At 35.2% G+C, this 16,452-nt stretch overlaps 1 protein-coding gene across 1 annotated transcript; it reads left to right on the top strand.

Moving 5' to 3' along the window:
- Positions 1–9,103: 9,103 nt before the first annotated feature.
- On the top strand, positions 9,104–13,196 carry LOC110879475 (nucleobase-ascorbate transporter 3). Its single transcript, XM_022127938.2, has 14 exons — positions 9,104–9,496; positions 10,129–10,226; positions 10,326–10,502; positions 10,627–10,727; positions 10,842–10,917; positions 11,006–11,065; positions 11,165–11,349; positions 11,434–11,530; positions 11,625–11,711; positions 11,810–11,868; positions 11,957–12,048; positions 12,141–12,218; positions 12,671–12,834; positions 12,927–13,196. Exons 1-14 carry the CDS (start codon positions 9,340–9,342, stop codon positions 13,143–13,145), a joined length of 1,650 nt encoding a protein of 549 aa, XP_021983630.1. The 5' UTR covers positions 9,104–9,339; the 3' UTR covers positions 13,146–13,196.
- The last annotated feature ends 3,256 nt before the right edge of the window (positions 13,197–16,452 follow it).

The raw sequence follows: 16,452 nt of genomic DNA, 5'->3' as shown, positions 1-16,452 counted from the left end.
ACCAGAGGAAGAAAACAAGGACTAAAACCCTAGTTCTTGAGCTTGCCCATCAAATTCAACCTCTAAATCACATGATTCTGAGTTGCATGTTGCTGAATTAGAGTGCCTAACAATTTCTCTTCATAAGGTATGTTGGGAATTGATGCATACTTGTGTATTGAATTCTTGATGAAGTTTATGATGCATAATTGAGTAATAATCTACTGAAATTATGTTAAAAATAGTATAATCTACATGATTTCAAGCAAGATTTTGATAAATATGAGTAGAACATTTGCTATGATTAGGTAATCGGTTGAATGCACAAGTAGAAACAATTGGGTTTTTGATGCATAATCGGAGCTCATGAAATCAGAAGGTAAATAATGATATCAAAACAAATTACAATCAGACATTAGGTGTAAAAAAGGACATAGTAAACATTCTACTTGTTAATTAGGGGTTTTAAGGTTACAAAACTTCAATGACAAGAATAATATGACTAATTGTGAAGTATGCACACAAGATGCTTGATAAAACGCCTAAAAGAAGTTGATAAACCCTAATTGTGGTGTTTGGCTAGGTTAACAAGCTTAAGTCGTTAGCCGAAAGGTTCTAATGATAATTGGCTTGTGTATTTTAGGCAACACGAGTGAGGCGTCGGGAAGTCAAGCCGGTGCGGACACTCGCTTGAAAGGGAAGCTTTAAGGTACGTGGCTAACGCTTCGATATTATCGTTAATTAGTCTTCATTATTAAAGTTTGATGACAATATAGAATATGAGGTTGTAATAGTTTGGTTGCTTGAATGATGGACCTCATGATGGTTAATCAAACGGGTTATCAAGGGTGGGTACAAACCGGGTAACGGGAGTACCTTATCCGTAGACTATAAGCTCGGGTGCCGGGTAATTATGTATTAAACACGCAAACCGGAAATGGGAGCGTGGGTATTAAACATAAAGAATACCCAAGATGGGTTTACTTGTTACGAAATAATGTTCCGTGATGTGCCTAGTTGTTTGAAAAATGTTCAAAACTGGAACATACGGGTCAAAACAACAAAACAGGAAGATATGCAGAAGCTACCGTAAGTTACGGTAGCTACCGTAACTTACGGTAGAGGGGATGTTGTTACGGCAGTTCTCTACTGGTTTACGGTGGACCATTGTAGTAAATTGACCACCGTAACTTACGGTGGAACCGTAAGTTACGGTAGAGCCTGAATTATTGTAAATTTTGTATAATTGTAAATATTCAAATTCACTTCGACCGTAATTTTGATCAAGTATTATTTCTAAGCATTCTAATACAAATGTTTATGTAAACATTTCAGTTTTAGGTATTCAAGATTTACGGATGACGATCAAGCAAACTTTTGAAGAACCGAACACATACTTTTGAAGCTTCCGCATAAATTAACTCGGTTTAAACAATGTTTATGTTGTAATTTGTTTGCTAAACAACTTTTGAAACGTTTAAATTAGTTAGTAGAAAACTAATGTTTGGTACTTTAATACTCTACTTTTGGATCTTATGTTATTAAATGATCGTAGAATTTACATATATCGTACATTTACATCATATAAAAGATCGGTGTTACATCTTGATATACAACTGATTCGCCGATGACTTTGTCATATAAAGTGTTTCCAATTTTGCCCAAACACCTACTGCAGAATCTTCTTTTGAAACTTCCCTAAGAACTTTGTCCCGTGGACTCAGGATGATGGCACTGTGTGCCTTCTCTAGGATATCTTTCTTTTCTTTATCTGTAAGATCACCAAAAAAGTTTGCCACACCCAACATTGCATCTGCAACACCTTGATGAACCAGGAGAGCTTGCATCTTCACCCTCCATAAACTAAAATCGTTTTTCCCGTCCAATTATTTCAATTCAAACTTTGTCAAGACCATCTTGTTCTTCCTTTCTTCAATTAAAACCCTAATCAATCGAAAAAATCTCTGAATTAAGCCACAACCAGGCTCTCTGATACCACTTGTTACAAAATTAATTCAGAGAACATGAACAAAAACGAAATTAAAGCCAACGATTACTCTTATTCATCAACTACGATTGATTACAAACTAGAATGAAAGAAAACAACAATGAATCGAATGAGAATTTAAAACCTAATTTGAACCAACTAATTTCCCCCTTTTATCAGTTTATAACAGTGTTAACAAACTTCTTTCAAGATTGGCAGAAATGGTCCCTGTAGTATCACTACTTACGATGACTAAACTTTGTTGACTGTTAACTTTTAAGTATAAACCTGATACTTTGACTTTAACTCTAAACCTGATACTAATTGATTATTCGCTGGAATGAATTGGCATCAACTGAAATTAACCTATACATACTTCATGTGGTGTTTAATCCAAGCAATTATTGATAAACCATGAATTTCACACTACTTAGTTCTTTAAATATATATTACGCCATTGTCTTGCATTAGATCCTGATAATAACCTTGATTTGGACAACTAAATGAATGTTGAAAGTAGATACTCGCACTAACAACAAATAACAAAAATAATAGAGTTAAGTGCCATTTTCGTCCCTGTGGTTTGGTCACTTTGGCCATTTCAGTCCATTTTTCAAAAATGCGCCATTTTCCTCCCCGACATTCTGGAAAGGTGCCATTTCAGTCCAAAAATCATAACCCAGTTAAGTCGGTTAGTAAATAAGGATTGATTGTGTAAATTTGTAACATAAAGGACCATTTAAGTAAATATTAAACACCACCACCACTAGCCCTGCCACCACCACCACTCCGCTGCCACCACCACCACCACCACCACCACCGCCACCACCGCCACCACAGCCCTGCCACCACCACCACTCCCCTGCCACCACCACCACCACCACCGCCACCGCCACCACAGCCCTGCCACCACCACCACTGCCATCACCACCACCACATACTCTCTCTCTATGCTCTGCAATCACCACCACCATCACCTTTACCTCTCTACTCCGGTGACCGGAGTAAATCCGACCATCTTTCCGACACCCCACACCCCCACGTGTTAATATAGTTGAACAACTCATATTTGAAACTAAAAGCGAAAACATTCAACTATCATATACTACTGTAAGAACGATCATTGATTACTATGGCCTTTCAAAGAACGGTGAAGCTGCATTGACGGTTTTTAAAAACGTTAAATCCCTTTGCGGTACATTGTCAAAACAACGTCTTTTGTCTCTATATTTATCTATTTTGAAAACATTAGTCAAGTGTAAAATGGACTCAAAGATCTTGGATATGTTAGACGAGATGATTTTATCCAGAATTATTCCCGACATTCAAACATTTTCTTCATTGATGCATCATTTTGCAGTCACGGGGGACATTAAAACCGTTCAGAGGCTGTTTGGGATGGTCAAACAGAGTGGTATAGAACCAGATGATTATATGTTTAAGGTTTTAATAACTGCTTACTGCAATTCCAATAGAGCTGTTTTAGCTTTTAGAGCTATTGAAGATATGAAAACGTTTAATCGGAAGCTTGATGTTTCTACAAAGCGTTTGCTTGTGAAGAGTTTGTGGAAAGAAGGCAAGTTTAGGGAGGCTGCAGATGTTGAAGAAACAAGTGCCGAAACTAATGATGTTTTTAAGGTTAAGTTACATGGTAAGTCGCGTACCACGCTTGCTGCAGATGTACAGAGAGTTTATTTAGTTTATTCTGGTAGTTTTCCAACTATCAGTGACAGCAGAGTGGTGGTGGTGGTGGCAGCGGAGTGGTGGTGGTGGCGGTGGCAGCGGAGTGGTGGTGGCGGCGGTGGTGGTGGTGGTGGTGGTGGCAGCGGAGTGGTGGTGGTGGCGGTGGCAGCGGAGTGGTGGTGGTGGCGGTGGTGGTGGTGGTGGTGGTGGTGGCAGGGCTAGTGGTGGTGGTGTTACAAATTTACACAATCAGTCCTTTATGTTACAAATTTACACAATCAGTCCTTATTTACTAACCGACTTAACTGGGTTATGATTTTTGGACTGAAATGGCACCTTTCCAGAACGTCGGGGAGGAAAATGACGCATTTTTGAAAAATGGACTGAAATGGCCAAAGTGACCAAACCACAGGGACGAAAATGACAGTTAACTCAAAATAATAATAAATGTTAAAGTAAATTACAATTTTCGTCCATGTGTATGGTCAGATGTGTAACTTTCATCCAAAAAAATGTATTTTAATCTATTAACTTATTATAGGTTATTAATGTTACGGTTTTTTTAATACGAACCCAAACACGACACGAAAAAATCGTATTAGACATATGAACTACACGATACAAAAATATATGGGTTGACCGGAACACGACCCATTTGACCTTAATTTTTTTCTCTTTTCAATTTTTTTCACATATTAATACTCAAAATTTACATTTTTACTAAAAAATGTAAAAAAGTATACATCTTAGTTACAATTTTATGTCAAATTCTCTTTTTAAATTTTAGATTTTGGCATAAAATTCCAAACCAAGTTAATTTATGATATAAAACATGACAAAAGATCAAATAAAAATAACTTTAACGTACAAAACGTACGAACTGAAGGTTTTGCTGAAAAAAAACGCGGTGGCATTTTCGTAATTATCAAAATTACTCTACAAATGATCTTGTAGGGTAATTTTGATCTTGTAGAGTAATTTTGTAAAATGTTCTTGTAGCGTTATGTTGATCTTGTAGAGTAATTTTATAGAGTATCATAATTACTCAACAAATGATCTTGTATGGTAATTTTGATCTTGTAAGGTGATTTTGTAGAGTATCATAATTCTACAAATGATTTTGTAGAGTAATTTTGAATTATATGTTGTTTGATAAACTTGCAGAGTAATTTGGATACACTTGTAGAGTAATTTTGATAATTACACTACGAGCAAATAATTACGAAAATGTCATCGCGTTTTTTTGGCTTTTCATGCCTTTCGTACATTTTGTATGATAAGGCACTTTGTACGTGAACTTAACTCTATAAAACATATATCAAAAAAATAATGGGGTTGAACGGGTCAACCCGCAAACCCATCAGGTTAACCCAAACCCGGCCTGTTTATCTAAAAGAGTTAGCAGATCTAACCCGAAACCGACTTGAACCCGTTTATACTAAACTCAAACCCGCAAATTTCGTGTTAGGTTTGTTTCATGTCATAAATTCGCATCCTACTTTAGATCATGTTCAACAGGAGCTTTTGAAATAGAGTTCAAGTTGGGTTACGAATAGTATGAGGTTAGTATAAATAGACGGTTAACACTTATATAATTTGTGTGCTTTGATTTATAATAATGAAAAGAGTCGAGCGAGCGAGTTCGTTCATATCGTGTGCTTTGTGTTCGATCTAGACCTGATTTTCCAACACAAAATGTCTTTTCCCTGACTAAGCTAACTAATGGTGAAATTAACAATTGCATAATGTCTAAACCGTCTAACAATTAACACAACCAAACAATATCACTAGCAGTATACATGAACAAGATGTCACAATATATAAATATTCAAGTGTGGGATACAAACCCTCACGGACCAAAACTGCTCTCCATTTAAGAATGAACCCCGAGTCCCCAACTGTTGTGTAAGCCGTAAACCTCTTTTTGTTATTTTAGTTGGGCTGCCAACTTTCTATTGTGCATTGTTATGTTTGTGGGCTAGTGGGCTCTTTTTTGTAATGGGCTGATAAACTAATGTAATTCTTAGCCCAAATAATGTTAGCTAATACCCAGTTAACTTCAGTCAACCAAATTAACATCATCTTATTTTTCAGTAACCCAGTTAACTTCAGTCAACCAAATTAACATCATCTTACTTTTCAGTAACATACATGAAGAGAGATATGATATCAAACCTGGTAAGGGGACTCGGATGGAGTGTGATACACCTCCTTCACGGAATGTGATATCGTAATACATCACCGCTAAAAGGTGTATCACGCGTGATGTGTGTGTTTGTATGATACCCATCGCGATGTGATGGTCGTGATTTGTTGTTGAATATATCCGTTGGGGGAGGGCAAAATTTAAAAAAAAAATCATCGTATAAATACATCCAAGCTTTACCCATTTTATACACTGCAAACTATCTCTCAACTCTATAAAAATTCTCTATTTTTATAGTTTTTGAAAAATACCAATGAGGGATATGGAGTACCCAAGTACATTTTTCTTGTTGGTTGTATTTTATTTAATTTAATGCATTTTAAACATGTTGGTTTTTATTATATTTAATTTTATATTTTATTTGTTTTCATATTTTATTTTAATTAGAAAAACAAAAAAATGAGTGTTGGAATCTCATGACCATTACAAGTGTGATTAATGAAATGTTATAGAATTAGGTGTAAAATGGTGATTAGTGTGATAGTGTGATGAGTCATGAGTGGTGAAATCACACCACCACTTCCCCCTAATCTAGTCGGATTTTACCAACTATGTTTGTATTTTTTGATGTATAAATTTTCTATAATTTGGGGCTGTGAAATTCCGGGCCTAAAGCTTTATTTGTTTTAGGAAAGAATAGCATACATGTTAAATGTAAATATTTACACATCACTTTATGTACAATGCATTTGCTCTATAATATACTGTAGGGTTTATGTACAATGCATTTGGTCTATAATATAGTGTAGGTATTTGGTTTGTTTGATTCAATGGAATTGACATGTAAATTTCGCTTCTAACATGCCTGGTTTGTAGAATTCGATGAAATTGAGATAAAAATTAAAGAATAACATGTTTCGTTGGAAAATAAAGTGAACTAAAATATTAATATGTCAGACCCGACCAAGTGATAAGATGTAACAATTGTTATCAATAATAACTTAATAAGCACTGAAAATAGTTATTTAAACACATACATCCAAAGCTTTCATGTTTTTAATGGGGGCACAATGATAGTCTATCTAAATCATCAATACAACTAAATCAAAAGTCACCAACAAGGAAACATGTCTAAAGGTGTTAAATAACATCCAAAATCAAGCCTATCTTCTTGAATTCCTATCCAGTAAGTTACCTGAATATATGGTCAACAAAAAGCGTCAACTATACAGTTGGTTAGTCTTACCACAAATTCGTTCAAATTTGAGAGACAGTCTTCTTTATGAAAAACCAAAAGCATAATTATGTTGTGCCGAACAATAAGATGATGCCCATAAAACAATCTAAAATTGTCGATTCTTTTAATCCAAATACGACGATCGATGATGTCTGAGTTTCGATGGCCGTATCAAATTTGAGAGACAGAGAAGGTTAACGGATTAACTGAACAATAGGGATAGATGTCAATCTAAAAGGAGTTCTAGAGGAGTTCTGCCATGTGGACATCACTTTTGTTTTTCATGCATACAGAACTGGAAGTCTTACCACAAATTCGTTCAAGTAAAAAAAGTTAGCGTGAAGGCAATTCTAAACAAATTAGAATATTTCTCTCAACATCGTTGTAGTTGTCGTCATCGTCGCCACCGTCTTCATCACCACAACCTCCTCCATCAAAGCCAGAATCATCGCTCTCAACGTTGTCCCCATCGTTGTGACCACTATTGATGTTGTCACCACACTGTAACCCGTCTTTTAATTTCTACGAGTTAATCATGATTATTTTGTCAATAAGAGCCTTTTCAACACATCTCGTTTCAAATACTCACAGAAGTGTTATGCCAGCTGGCATATCAGATTTCTATACATCTTTCAAACATACCCATTGTATCTAATGGTACGTCAACTATTATACATCTTTCAAACATACCCATTGTATCTAATGGTTCATCAACTATCAAACACCATTATCTCTATATAATTAGAAAGAAAAAGAATAGTGATTTTCCGTACTTTGTTCTATTTTTTTCATTTAGTGTAAACTTTCACTTATAACCCATGTACTTTAATTGTTCTATTTTTTTACTTTAATCAAGTTACTTTTCTAGCCCTAAATAGTTTTTTAACGAACACGTTAATACCGTTTTAGACATATTTTTTTTAACTTCTCTTTTTTCTTTGCTATAACGAGTGTGACGAAGGTTTTTCTTTTTTAGTTTTTTTTAACGAATGCGCCGATACTTTTTTAAACATATTTTTTAACTTTTCTTTTTCTTTATTATAACGAGTGCACCAAAACCGACTGAGTTTCTATCGTTTTTTTTTTTCGTTTACCTTTGTTATTTACTATATTTTTTATCTTTTCTTATTACTTTGATGTTCAGACCTGAGTTACGACGCAAATACCATAACACATTTAGATATTAGTTTATTTAATTTGACGAATTTATTTATTGGTTGTCACGATGTGCTATATGTTCTGAATTCCAATCGCGTCTTTGTGCAACACACGGGTAACTACGACTCTAGTTTTCTTAAAAAAAACTAAAATTATTTATTTATTAAAAAAGTGTTGGTTGTGTGTAGAGGGCCCCACCACCTTAGACTCTTTTGCGTTTGGAATTCCAAACGAATTTATTAACGTTTAGAAGTGGATGTGCACTCTAAGGTCAGGGGCAGATTTAGAGGTGTTTTGGGCGTTCTTGGAAACCCCTCAGTTTGAAAAAATAGAAAATATTAATGAAAACCTTGTTTGATTTAGAATATCAAAAACAATCTATCTTCAAAAAATTCATGAATCTATCACTTTCTAAGTCTCAAATGGGGATGTCTCCTCTCGTGCCACACGACCTCCCTTCTACATTTCTCACATGCATCACATTATAATTTCTTATATACCTTCTGGTTTTTCTATATTTTAAATCGTTAAAAAAATTATTTCAAATACTTCATAATTAAAATTTAGTGGGTGTTTGGCATTTCTTCTCAAAATGACTTATTAACTTATATAAGTTAGAAGTGAGAAGTCAGAAATTCTGACTTCTCAAAAATAACTTCTCACACACACAAAATCCTCCAAAATAAGCTAATCCAAACACTCAAAAAACAACTTATTAACTTTTATAAGTTAATAAGTCAAAAGTTGCTCCAAAATAAGCTAACCCAAACACCCCCTTAGTTCTTCATAACATAATATTTTTTAGTAGATCATGTGACCAAAGGTCTCCTCCTCCTTATTTGTTCCTATCCTTGTTCCAATCATTTAATTATAAAATAATAACACACCATGACTCATTAATATCAACAGTATGGTCATGACTCATGAACTTACCTCCACAGACAATGCCCCATTTCTCTACCAGGACACATTATTTTTATTGTTTGAACATGCCAATGATCTGGTTTTACTCACCGCCCTTTTCCTTCTTCCTTTTTTTAATCACTCATTTCTTCTTCCCAAGAAACTTCCACACGCTTCCAGTTACTCCATCTCCCCTTTCACGAGTTTTGCTCTACTTTCAGATTCCAGTCACTAGATTGATAGATCATGGTGGAGAACGAGCACCACCACCAGCAGCCACCAGCTCCGGCGCCGCCGCCGCCCGCCGTCCAGCAGCCGCTGGGTGCTGCCAGAGGCCCTGCTTATCCACCTGCTGAACAACTTCTGCAGCTTAACTACTGCATCCATTCCAACCCTTCATGGGGTTTGTTTTAAACTTTTTAAATAATATTCTTGAATCTTGAATTTTGAATCTTTAATTTTGGTTTGTGGGAAGTGTTTAAATGATGGGTATCTTTGCAAAAGCTTATTAAAGTTTTGATTTTTTTTTTCCTTTTTTGTATATGAAAGGCATGTTTCTTTTTCCCCTTTTAGATCTCCTTATAAACCCTTTTTTTTCTTGAAAAAGAATGAATTTTTATTCTAGTTATATATGTGTTTTATGTGAAAAGTTGCATAATTTGCAACTTTCATTAGACTTGGCTATGGATTGCAGAAACTTTAGTGACCTCCATAGAAAAAAAAAAAGATGAAGATAGTGGCAAGATACAGTTTGATGTTGACCTAGTTTGACTCTTAGATCAAGCCAACTAACTTTCAATTTCAAATTAGTAGGTTTAGTTGTAACTTTTAGTAATTAAAAAAAAAAAGAAAAATTAATTTTAAAATTGCAATATATTCTATACATTAAGAATTCTAGATTTATATTTGCTAATGGAGATTATCAAGTGCTTAGCTTTGATCATATGCAAATTGTCTAACCTCATGGTCATGAAAACAGTATTTTTATTATTTGTTTACCGCAACTCGTATCTTTACATGGTTAACATTATGCAGCACAAACCGCTATTCTAGCATTCCAACACTACATAGTAATGCTTGGCAGCATAGTGATGATCGCTTCCATTCTTGTTCCTCGAATGGGCGGTGACCATGTGAGTCTTTTAGAACTCTTACAAAAAGACACAATATGACAAATATAGATTAAGTTACATCGTATGTTAACTAAAGTTTGTTTCTTTTGGGCTATACAGGGTGATAAGGCGCGTGTGATTCAAGCGTTGCTATTCATGTCGGGAATAAATACTCTTTTGCAAGCATTGTTTGGTACTAGGCTACCTACTGTCATGGGACCATCGTTTGCTTATATTTTAGCCATATTGTCGATCATAAATGATTTTAGAGACGAAGATTTCTCATCTGAACATGAGGTATATATCTCACTAAGTATATCTAATCTATATATTGCAAACTTATAGTTAAGTCCATTTGATGCACCGGGACGTTGTGTATAATTCTTTGTAAAAAGCGGTGATTTTATTATATAAATGATAGAGATTTCTGCATACTATGAGAGCTATTCAAGGATCCCTGATAATTTCATCGTTTATCAACATGCTCCTTGGATTTAGCAGGTCATGGGGAGAATTCACAAAGTAATATAACTTTCTCTAATCATTCTTTCTATCTTTTTTTTTTTTTTTTTTTTTTTTTTTTTTTTTTTTTGAGGTTGAAGTTTAACGATTATAATCGTATTTATGTTTGTGCAGGCTACTTAGCCCACTTATTGTTGTTCCTTATGTATGTGTAGTTGGCCTTGGGTTATTTGGGAGGGGTTTCCCACAGGTATATTGGTTTTTATCAAACATTTTGTTCGTATATTTCTCTCCTTACAAAAGGGAGGAACTCATTTGATCTCTTTTACTATGTACAGCTGGCAACATGTGTCGAGATCGGCCTACCTATGCTTGTGTTTTTGGTTGTCGTTCAACAGGTATCGGCTCTATGAACCCAAATGAACAACAAAGTTTGACCATAGTACAAATGTAAACAGTTCTTTTACCATAGTAAAAATGTATATCTTACGTTGTAGTACATGAAACGCCTACATCCAGCTGCACATCCAATTCTCGAGAGATTTGCGTTGCTCGTCTGTATCGCGCTCATTTGGGCTTTTGCAGCCATACTAACTGCAGCTGGAGCTTACAATAACGTTGGGGATGCAACAAAACGCAGTTGCAGGACCGATCGTTCTTTCCTCATGTCATCTGCTCCATGGTAAACGTTACATTTCCCAAGAACCAAAGGTCAACTGGTTGACCTTTTTTTAACTCTTAACAAACTCGTGTTAATCGCATATAGGATTAAGATCCCGTATCCTTTTCAATGGGGTACCCCTATATTCAGAGCAAGTCATGTTTTTGGAATGATGGGAGCTGCTCTAGTTACAGCAGTAGAGGTTCGTTATTTACGATTATATATACACATCGTCAATATGTTGATTTCATATTTGGTCTGTATATTTACATATATTATCATTGCTTTTCGTACAGTCGACTGGAACTTTTATAGCCGCGTCACGTTTCGCGGGTGCTACACCTCCTCCAGCACATGTTCTCAGCCGAAGCATCGGTCTACAGGTTCACACCCTTCGATTATTCCGATTTTGGTTCTTGTTTATCTCTAGACCTCCAAGAAAAAAAAAACTATAGCTTTTTTGTTTTACGTAATCTTGCAGGGTGTTGGCCAGCTGCTTGATGGAATATTCGGTTCGATCGCTGGAACAAACGCATCAGTGTGAGAACTCACGTCTTTTCACATCTTCAAGAATCAAGATTCTTATTTTGTGACATTAAGTTAACGTACGTACATTCTTGAAATACAGTGAAAATGTTGGTCTTCTTGCGTTAACACACGTGGGTAGTCGAAGAGTGGTTCAAATATCAACAATCTTCATGTTTTTCTTCTCCATATTTGGTTCTCATTTTTCTTTAATAATATTTTCTTTTAATTTTTTTTCTTTTTCAATTTTCGTGTCTTACTTGAGAACTGTGTTAATTCTTCCTCAGGAAAGTTTGGAGCTTTCTTCGCATCGATTCCTCTCCCAATATTCGCAGCCATTTACTGTGTCTTGTACGGTCTTGTAGGTGAGTTTTTAACTTGAGTAAAGTACACGATGGTCCCTATGGTTAACCAAAATTTTGGATTTAGGTCCTTAGTTTTTCAAAAGTACACGGATGGTCCCTGTGATTTACACTTTGTAACGTATTTAGTCCCCAACTTTTGTCAAAAGTACACGGATAGTCCCTGTGGTTTGCACTTTGTAACGCATTTAGTCCCCAACTTTTAGTGACTAAATGCGTTACAAAGTGCATACCACAGGGACCATCCATGTACTTTTAGAAAAAATTTGGGGACTAACTACGTTACAAAGTGCAAACCACAGGGACCATCCGTGTACTTTAAAAATGCTAGGGACTAAATCCAAAATTTTGGTTAACCACAGGGACTGTCCGTGTACTTTACTCTTTTTACGAGTACGCTTTTTGGTTTTTCATTATCTTGCAGAAAGTTTTATAAAGAATTTGTTTTTTAACAGCTTCTGTTGGGATCACTTTTATCCAATTTACAAACAATAATTCAATGAGGAACATCTACATAATGGGACTATCTCTATTTCTTGGAATATCAATACCGCAATATTTTGTGACTAACACCGATGGCAACTCTGGCCGTGGACCCGTGCACTCGGGTGGTGGATGGGTAAGGATTATGGAACCACAACGGTTAAATTTAAACGTATTCCGAACGTGTCAGTTTATTGTTTGTCTGACTTGAAATGGTTGTGTGGGCAGTTTGATGATATATTGAACACTATATTTGCTTCGGCTCCAGTGGTGTCGTTGATAGTGGGTACGCTACTAGATAATACACTAGACGCGCACCATGCACGTGACGAGAGGGGGGTACCATGGTGGGGTCCGTTTCAGCATAAGAAAGGTGATAGTCGAAACGAAGAGTTTTATAGTTTTCCTCTTAGGATTAACGAGTATGTTCCTACCAGGTTTCTTTAGACTCAACTTCTGTTTAATATCACTGACTCTACGAATTGAACTTGCTGATAATTGTTTTTGTTGGTTCATTTTGGTCGTCTGGTTATGTTCTTTTCTGTTTGGTCAAAGGTTATCTATAGCCTTTGAGCCCAAGCTTAGGTTATATGGTGTGGAATAAAGCCTCTAGGGGCTTTATCACGCAACATCTGCAGCACGTAGGCGACAAGTCAGCATGGGGCTTTATTGTTAATTGTCATGCTGTAGGATAATGTCCCATAAAGCTCCTATCTTCATTGTCCAATCATTGTTTATTTTTTTTTCTTTTTTTAGTCTAAAAACAACAAACAAAAACCTATAACATAAATGACTAAACGAGAAATGAGAACGTGTCGAGTTCTTTAAAAAAAATATTTCTGGCGGCCCATTTTAAAAGCAAACACTAGCCTAAATCTTTTAAAAACTAAAGGCCCATAAGCTCAATCACTTCTCTTTTCCTTTTTGTGTACATTAATAGTTCCATGCTAAACATAGCAAGCAGTGGCAGCAAGCAACCGCCTGAGATAGAGGCCGGCCATTTTTCTGGTCAATGAAGGAGACCGCCCGAGATAGAGGCCGGCCATTTTTCCGATCAATGAAGGAGATGTTAGGGCAGCAAGCGAGTACGAGCTTGGCAATGATGGTGGGTCCCCCGTTTCTTTCCTTCTCGTGCGCGTTATGGGCTTGACGGATGAGAACATGGCGCCCCTCTTCTCTCTTGCGCCATCGGGATGGTGTTAGGGTGTTATGAATCCGAGCTGGACCGGGGCGCCAGCCCACGCGGTCCAGCCAAGACCGACTAATCTATACACTGAAAACAATGTTGGACACAGGACGGGTGCATGTTCCTTAAGTAGGTGCCATATTGAACAAGAGGGATGTTTACCGTCATATTCCACTTACTTTTACGAAAATTCTGAACATGATTAATGTGAACATCTACACAAAACATGCATAATTGAAAAATGAGAAGAATAAATAAATAATAAATAGATTAAATGTCTGAGATTTTCATGTGGCAATATCAGGCGAACTCGAACTCAAGGGTAAATTCAAAACATTTAGGACAAATGGTGAAACAGGTTTCCGGAAATGGTTTTAGTTTTAAGATCTTTTACAAGTGGTATTAGGTGATATACCCGATCCAATTACCCGAGAAATACATATATACTTACCCTAACAGAATCATATGCGTAAACCTTTATTTTTCTGTTTATTTGCTTTTGTCTTGTGTAACATAAAAATCTACTTTTTTTTTAATGGCGCATAATAGTCTTCTAATTTACTAATTTTTTTCGTTTTTAATTTTATTTTTTTCTTGAGTAAAATTGGTAACATAATAAATAATCTACTTTTTTTAATGGCACATAATAATCTACTAATTCACTAATTTTTTCGTTTTTATTTTTTATGTTTTTCTCGAGTAAAATATATATAATAGTTAAAATATTAAAAAAAATATAAAATTTAGAAATCTTAATATATATTTTTAATAAACTAACGTGTATACCCAATATTCAATTTGTAACTATTCCGACACATAACTAATAGTATTGAGCCGAGTATAATACGCGGTTATACAATGGAACATCAAAATGGGATTACCATACATGTCCACATTGGTATATCTTTTCTTAGGTTTTAAACCGTGAGCCTTGTCGTTTTAAACGGATCGTATATTTTATTCTTTTTCGAACGGTGACCAAAGGCAAAGCGTGTATATGAATATGATAAATTAGAAATCAATTTGAAGTACATGGCAGGTTAGACGGAGTTATTGGTTTGACATTTAACATGAAAAGAACGTTTTATGTATTACGGCGAAAAGAGGGAAAAGGAAAAATCCCGACAGGTGTGAACAAATGATAAGATGAATAAAATATCACGACTTTTCGCTTTCCATGTGACATGTGTTAAGTTCCTACTAGTCTTTTTCATTGGGGTTTGTATAATTTTTTCAGAAACTATATATTAATTGTGTAATCACCAGACCCATTCATACTATTTGAGTACAAAAAATATATGTTAATTATGTAATCACAAGACCGATTCATACTATTTGAGTACGAATGTTCAAAAAATATATGTTAATTATGTAATCACAAGACCAGACCAATTCATACTATTTGAGTACGAATGTACATTTATTAACCAAACTCTTTTTTATTTAGTTCTTGACTCATAATCTCTAATTTCAACAACTTATACCTTTTTAACAAGAAACCACACTACTCTTAAAATTTACATTATTTGGATTTTAGGCAATGTGGGGTAGCCCATTTGGTTGAGACACATGCTTCTTAAAGGGGATGTCCAAAATTCAAATCTGAGTAAGGAAAAATAATTTATAATAATTGGTGAGAACTAGGTCGTTAAAAAACTTAATATCTCTTTAATGAGGCTAGAAGTGTCAGAGCATTCACATCCAACACCCTAAAATTATACATACATTCCACTAAAAAACAACTCCTAAATCAATATATTTTCACTAAAAACAAATATTTTTTCTCTCTCCTTCTCAATTAAATAATATTTTTATACCTTTATCATTACATTTTTCTCTCTCCTTCACTCACAACCACTTTCAATATATATTAAAAAATTATAGTGGGTGAACAGTGTCCCTCCAAATATACAGATGAACAGTAACATTTTCTCTCTCCTCTACTCACAACCATTTTTTATACTCTTTATATTTTAAAAACCCCAGACTCACATTTTAGTTCTTTGGATGTGAATGCTCTCATAACTCTATAACTCTGAAAAAATACAGAGATGCTACATTTTGATACTATTGGGCTAAAAGCCCTTTGATTTCAATAGGTTTCAATAACTTATATAGTTTCTCTTTTCCTTCCTCAACGCATCACCACCACTTATTCTTCCTTTTCAATTGATTTGTGCGTTTTGACGTAAAATCAGTTTTGAAATCTAATTAGGGTTTCATATACGTTTGGTTTTAGTTTTTGGAAATTGATTAAGTTGATTGTTGGTGTTTGAACGTTTAAGGATGAGTGATTTATAAAAGGAGGGCAAATAATTTGGGTGGGACATGCTTGGTTAGGGTTCTAGATTCTTAGTGTCTTATGGTGTTCAAATGTGTTTTGGGGGATGGATTCAAGGATGAGCGTGACTATATTCGGTTATAGACAGAAAATGAAACTATAACCGATGTTTTGGTTTTTTATCCTCATAACTATCTTGATTTGGCTATTAAAAAGGTTTGTTAATTTGGTTATTGAAAAAGATGGTTGATATAACTTGCTTAAGCATCGGTTAATCACTAACTTCA

The sequence above is a fragment of the Helianthus annuus genome, chromosome 9 (assembly GCF_002127325.2).
Source record: "Helianthus annuus cultivar XRQ/B chromosome 9, HanXRQr2.0-SUNRISE, whole genome shotgun sequence".
NCBI lineage: Eukaryota > Viridiplantae > Streptophyta > Magnoliopsida > Asterales > Asteraceae > Helianthus > Helianthus annuus.
Note: the sequence above shows the minus strand (reverse complement) of the source record. Positions and strands in the feature narration are given on the sequence as shown.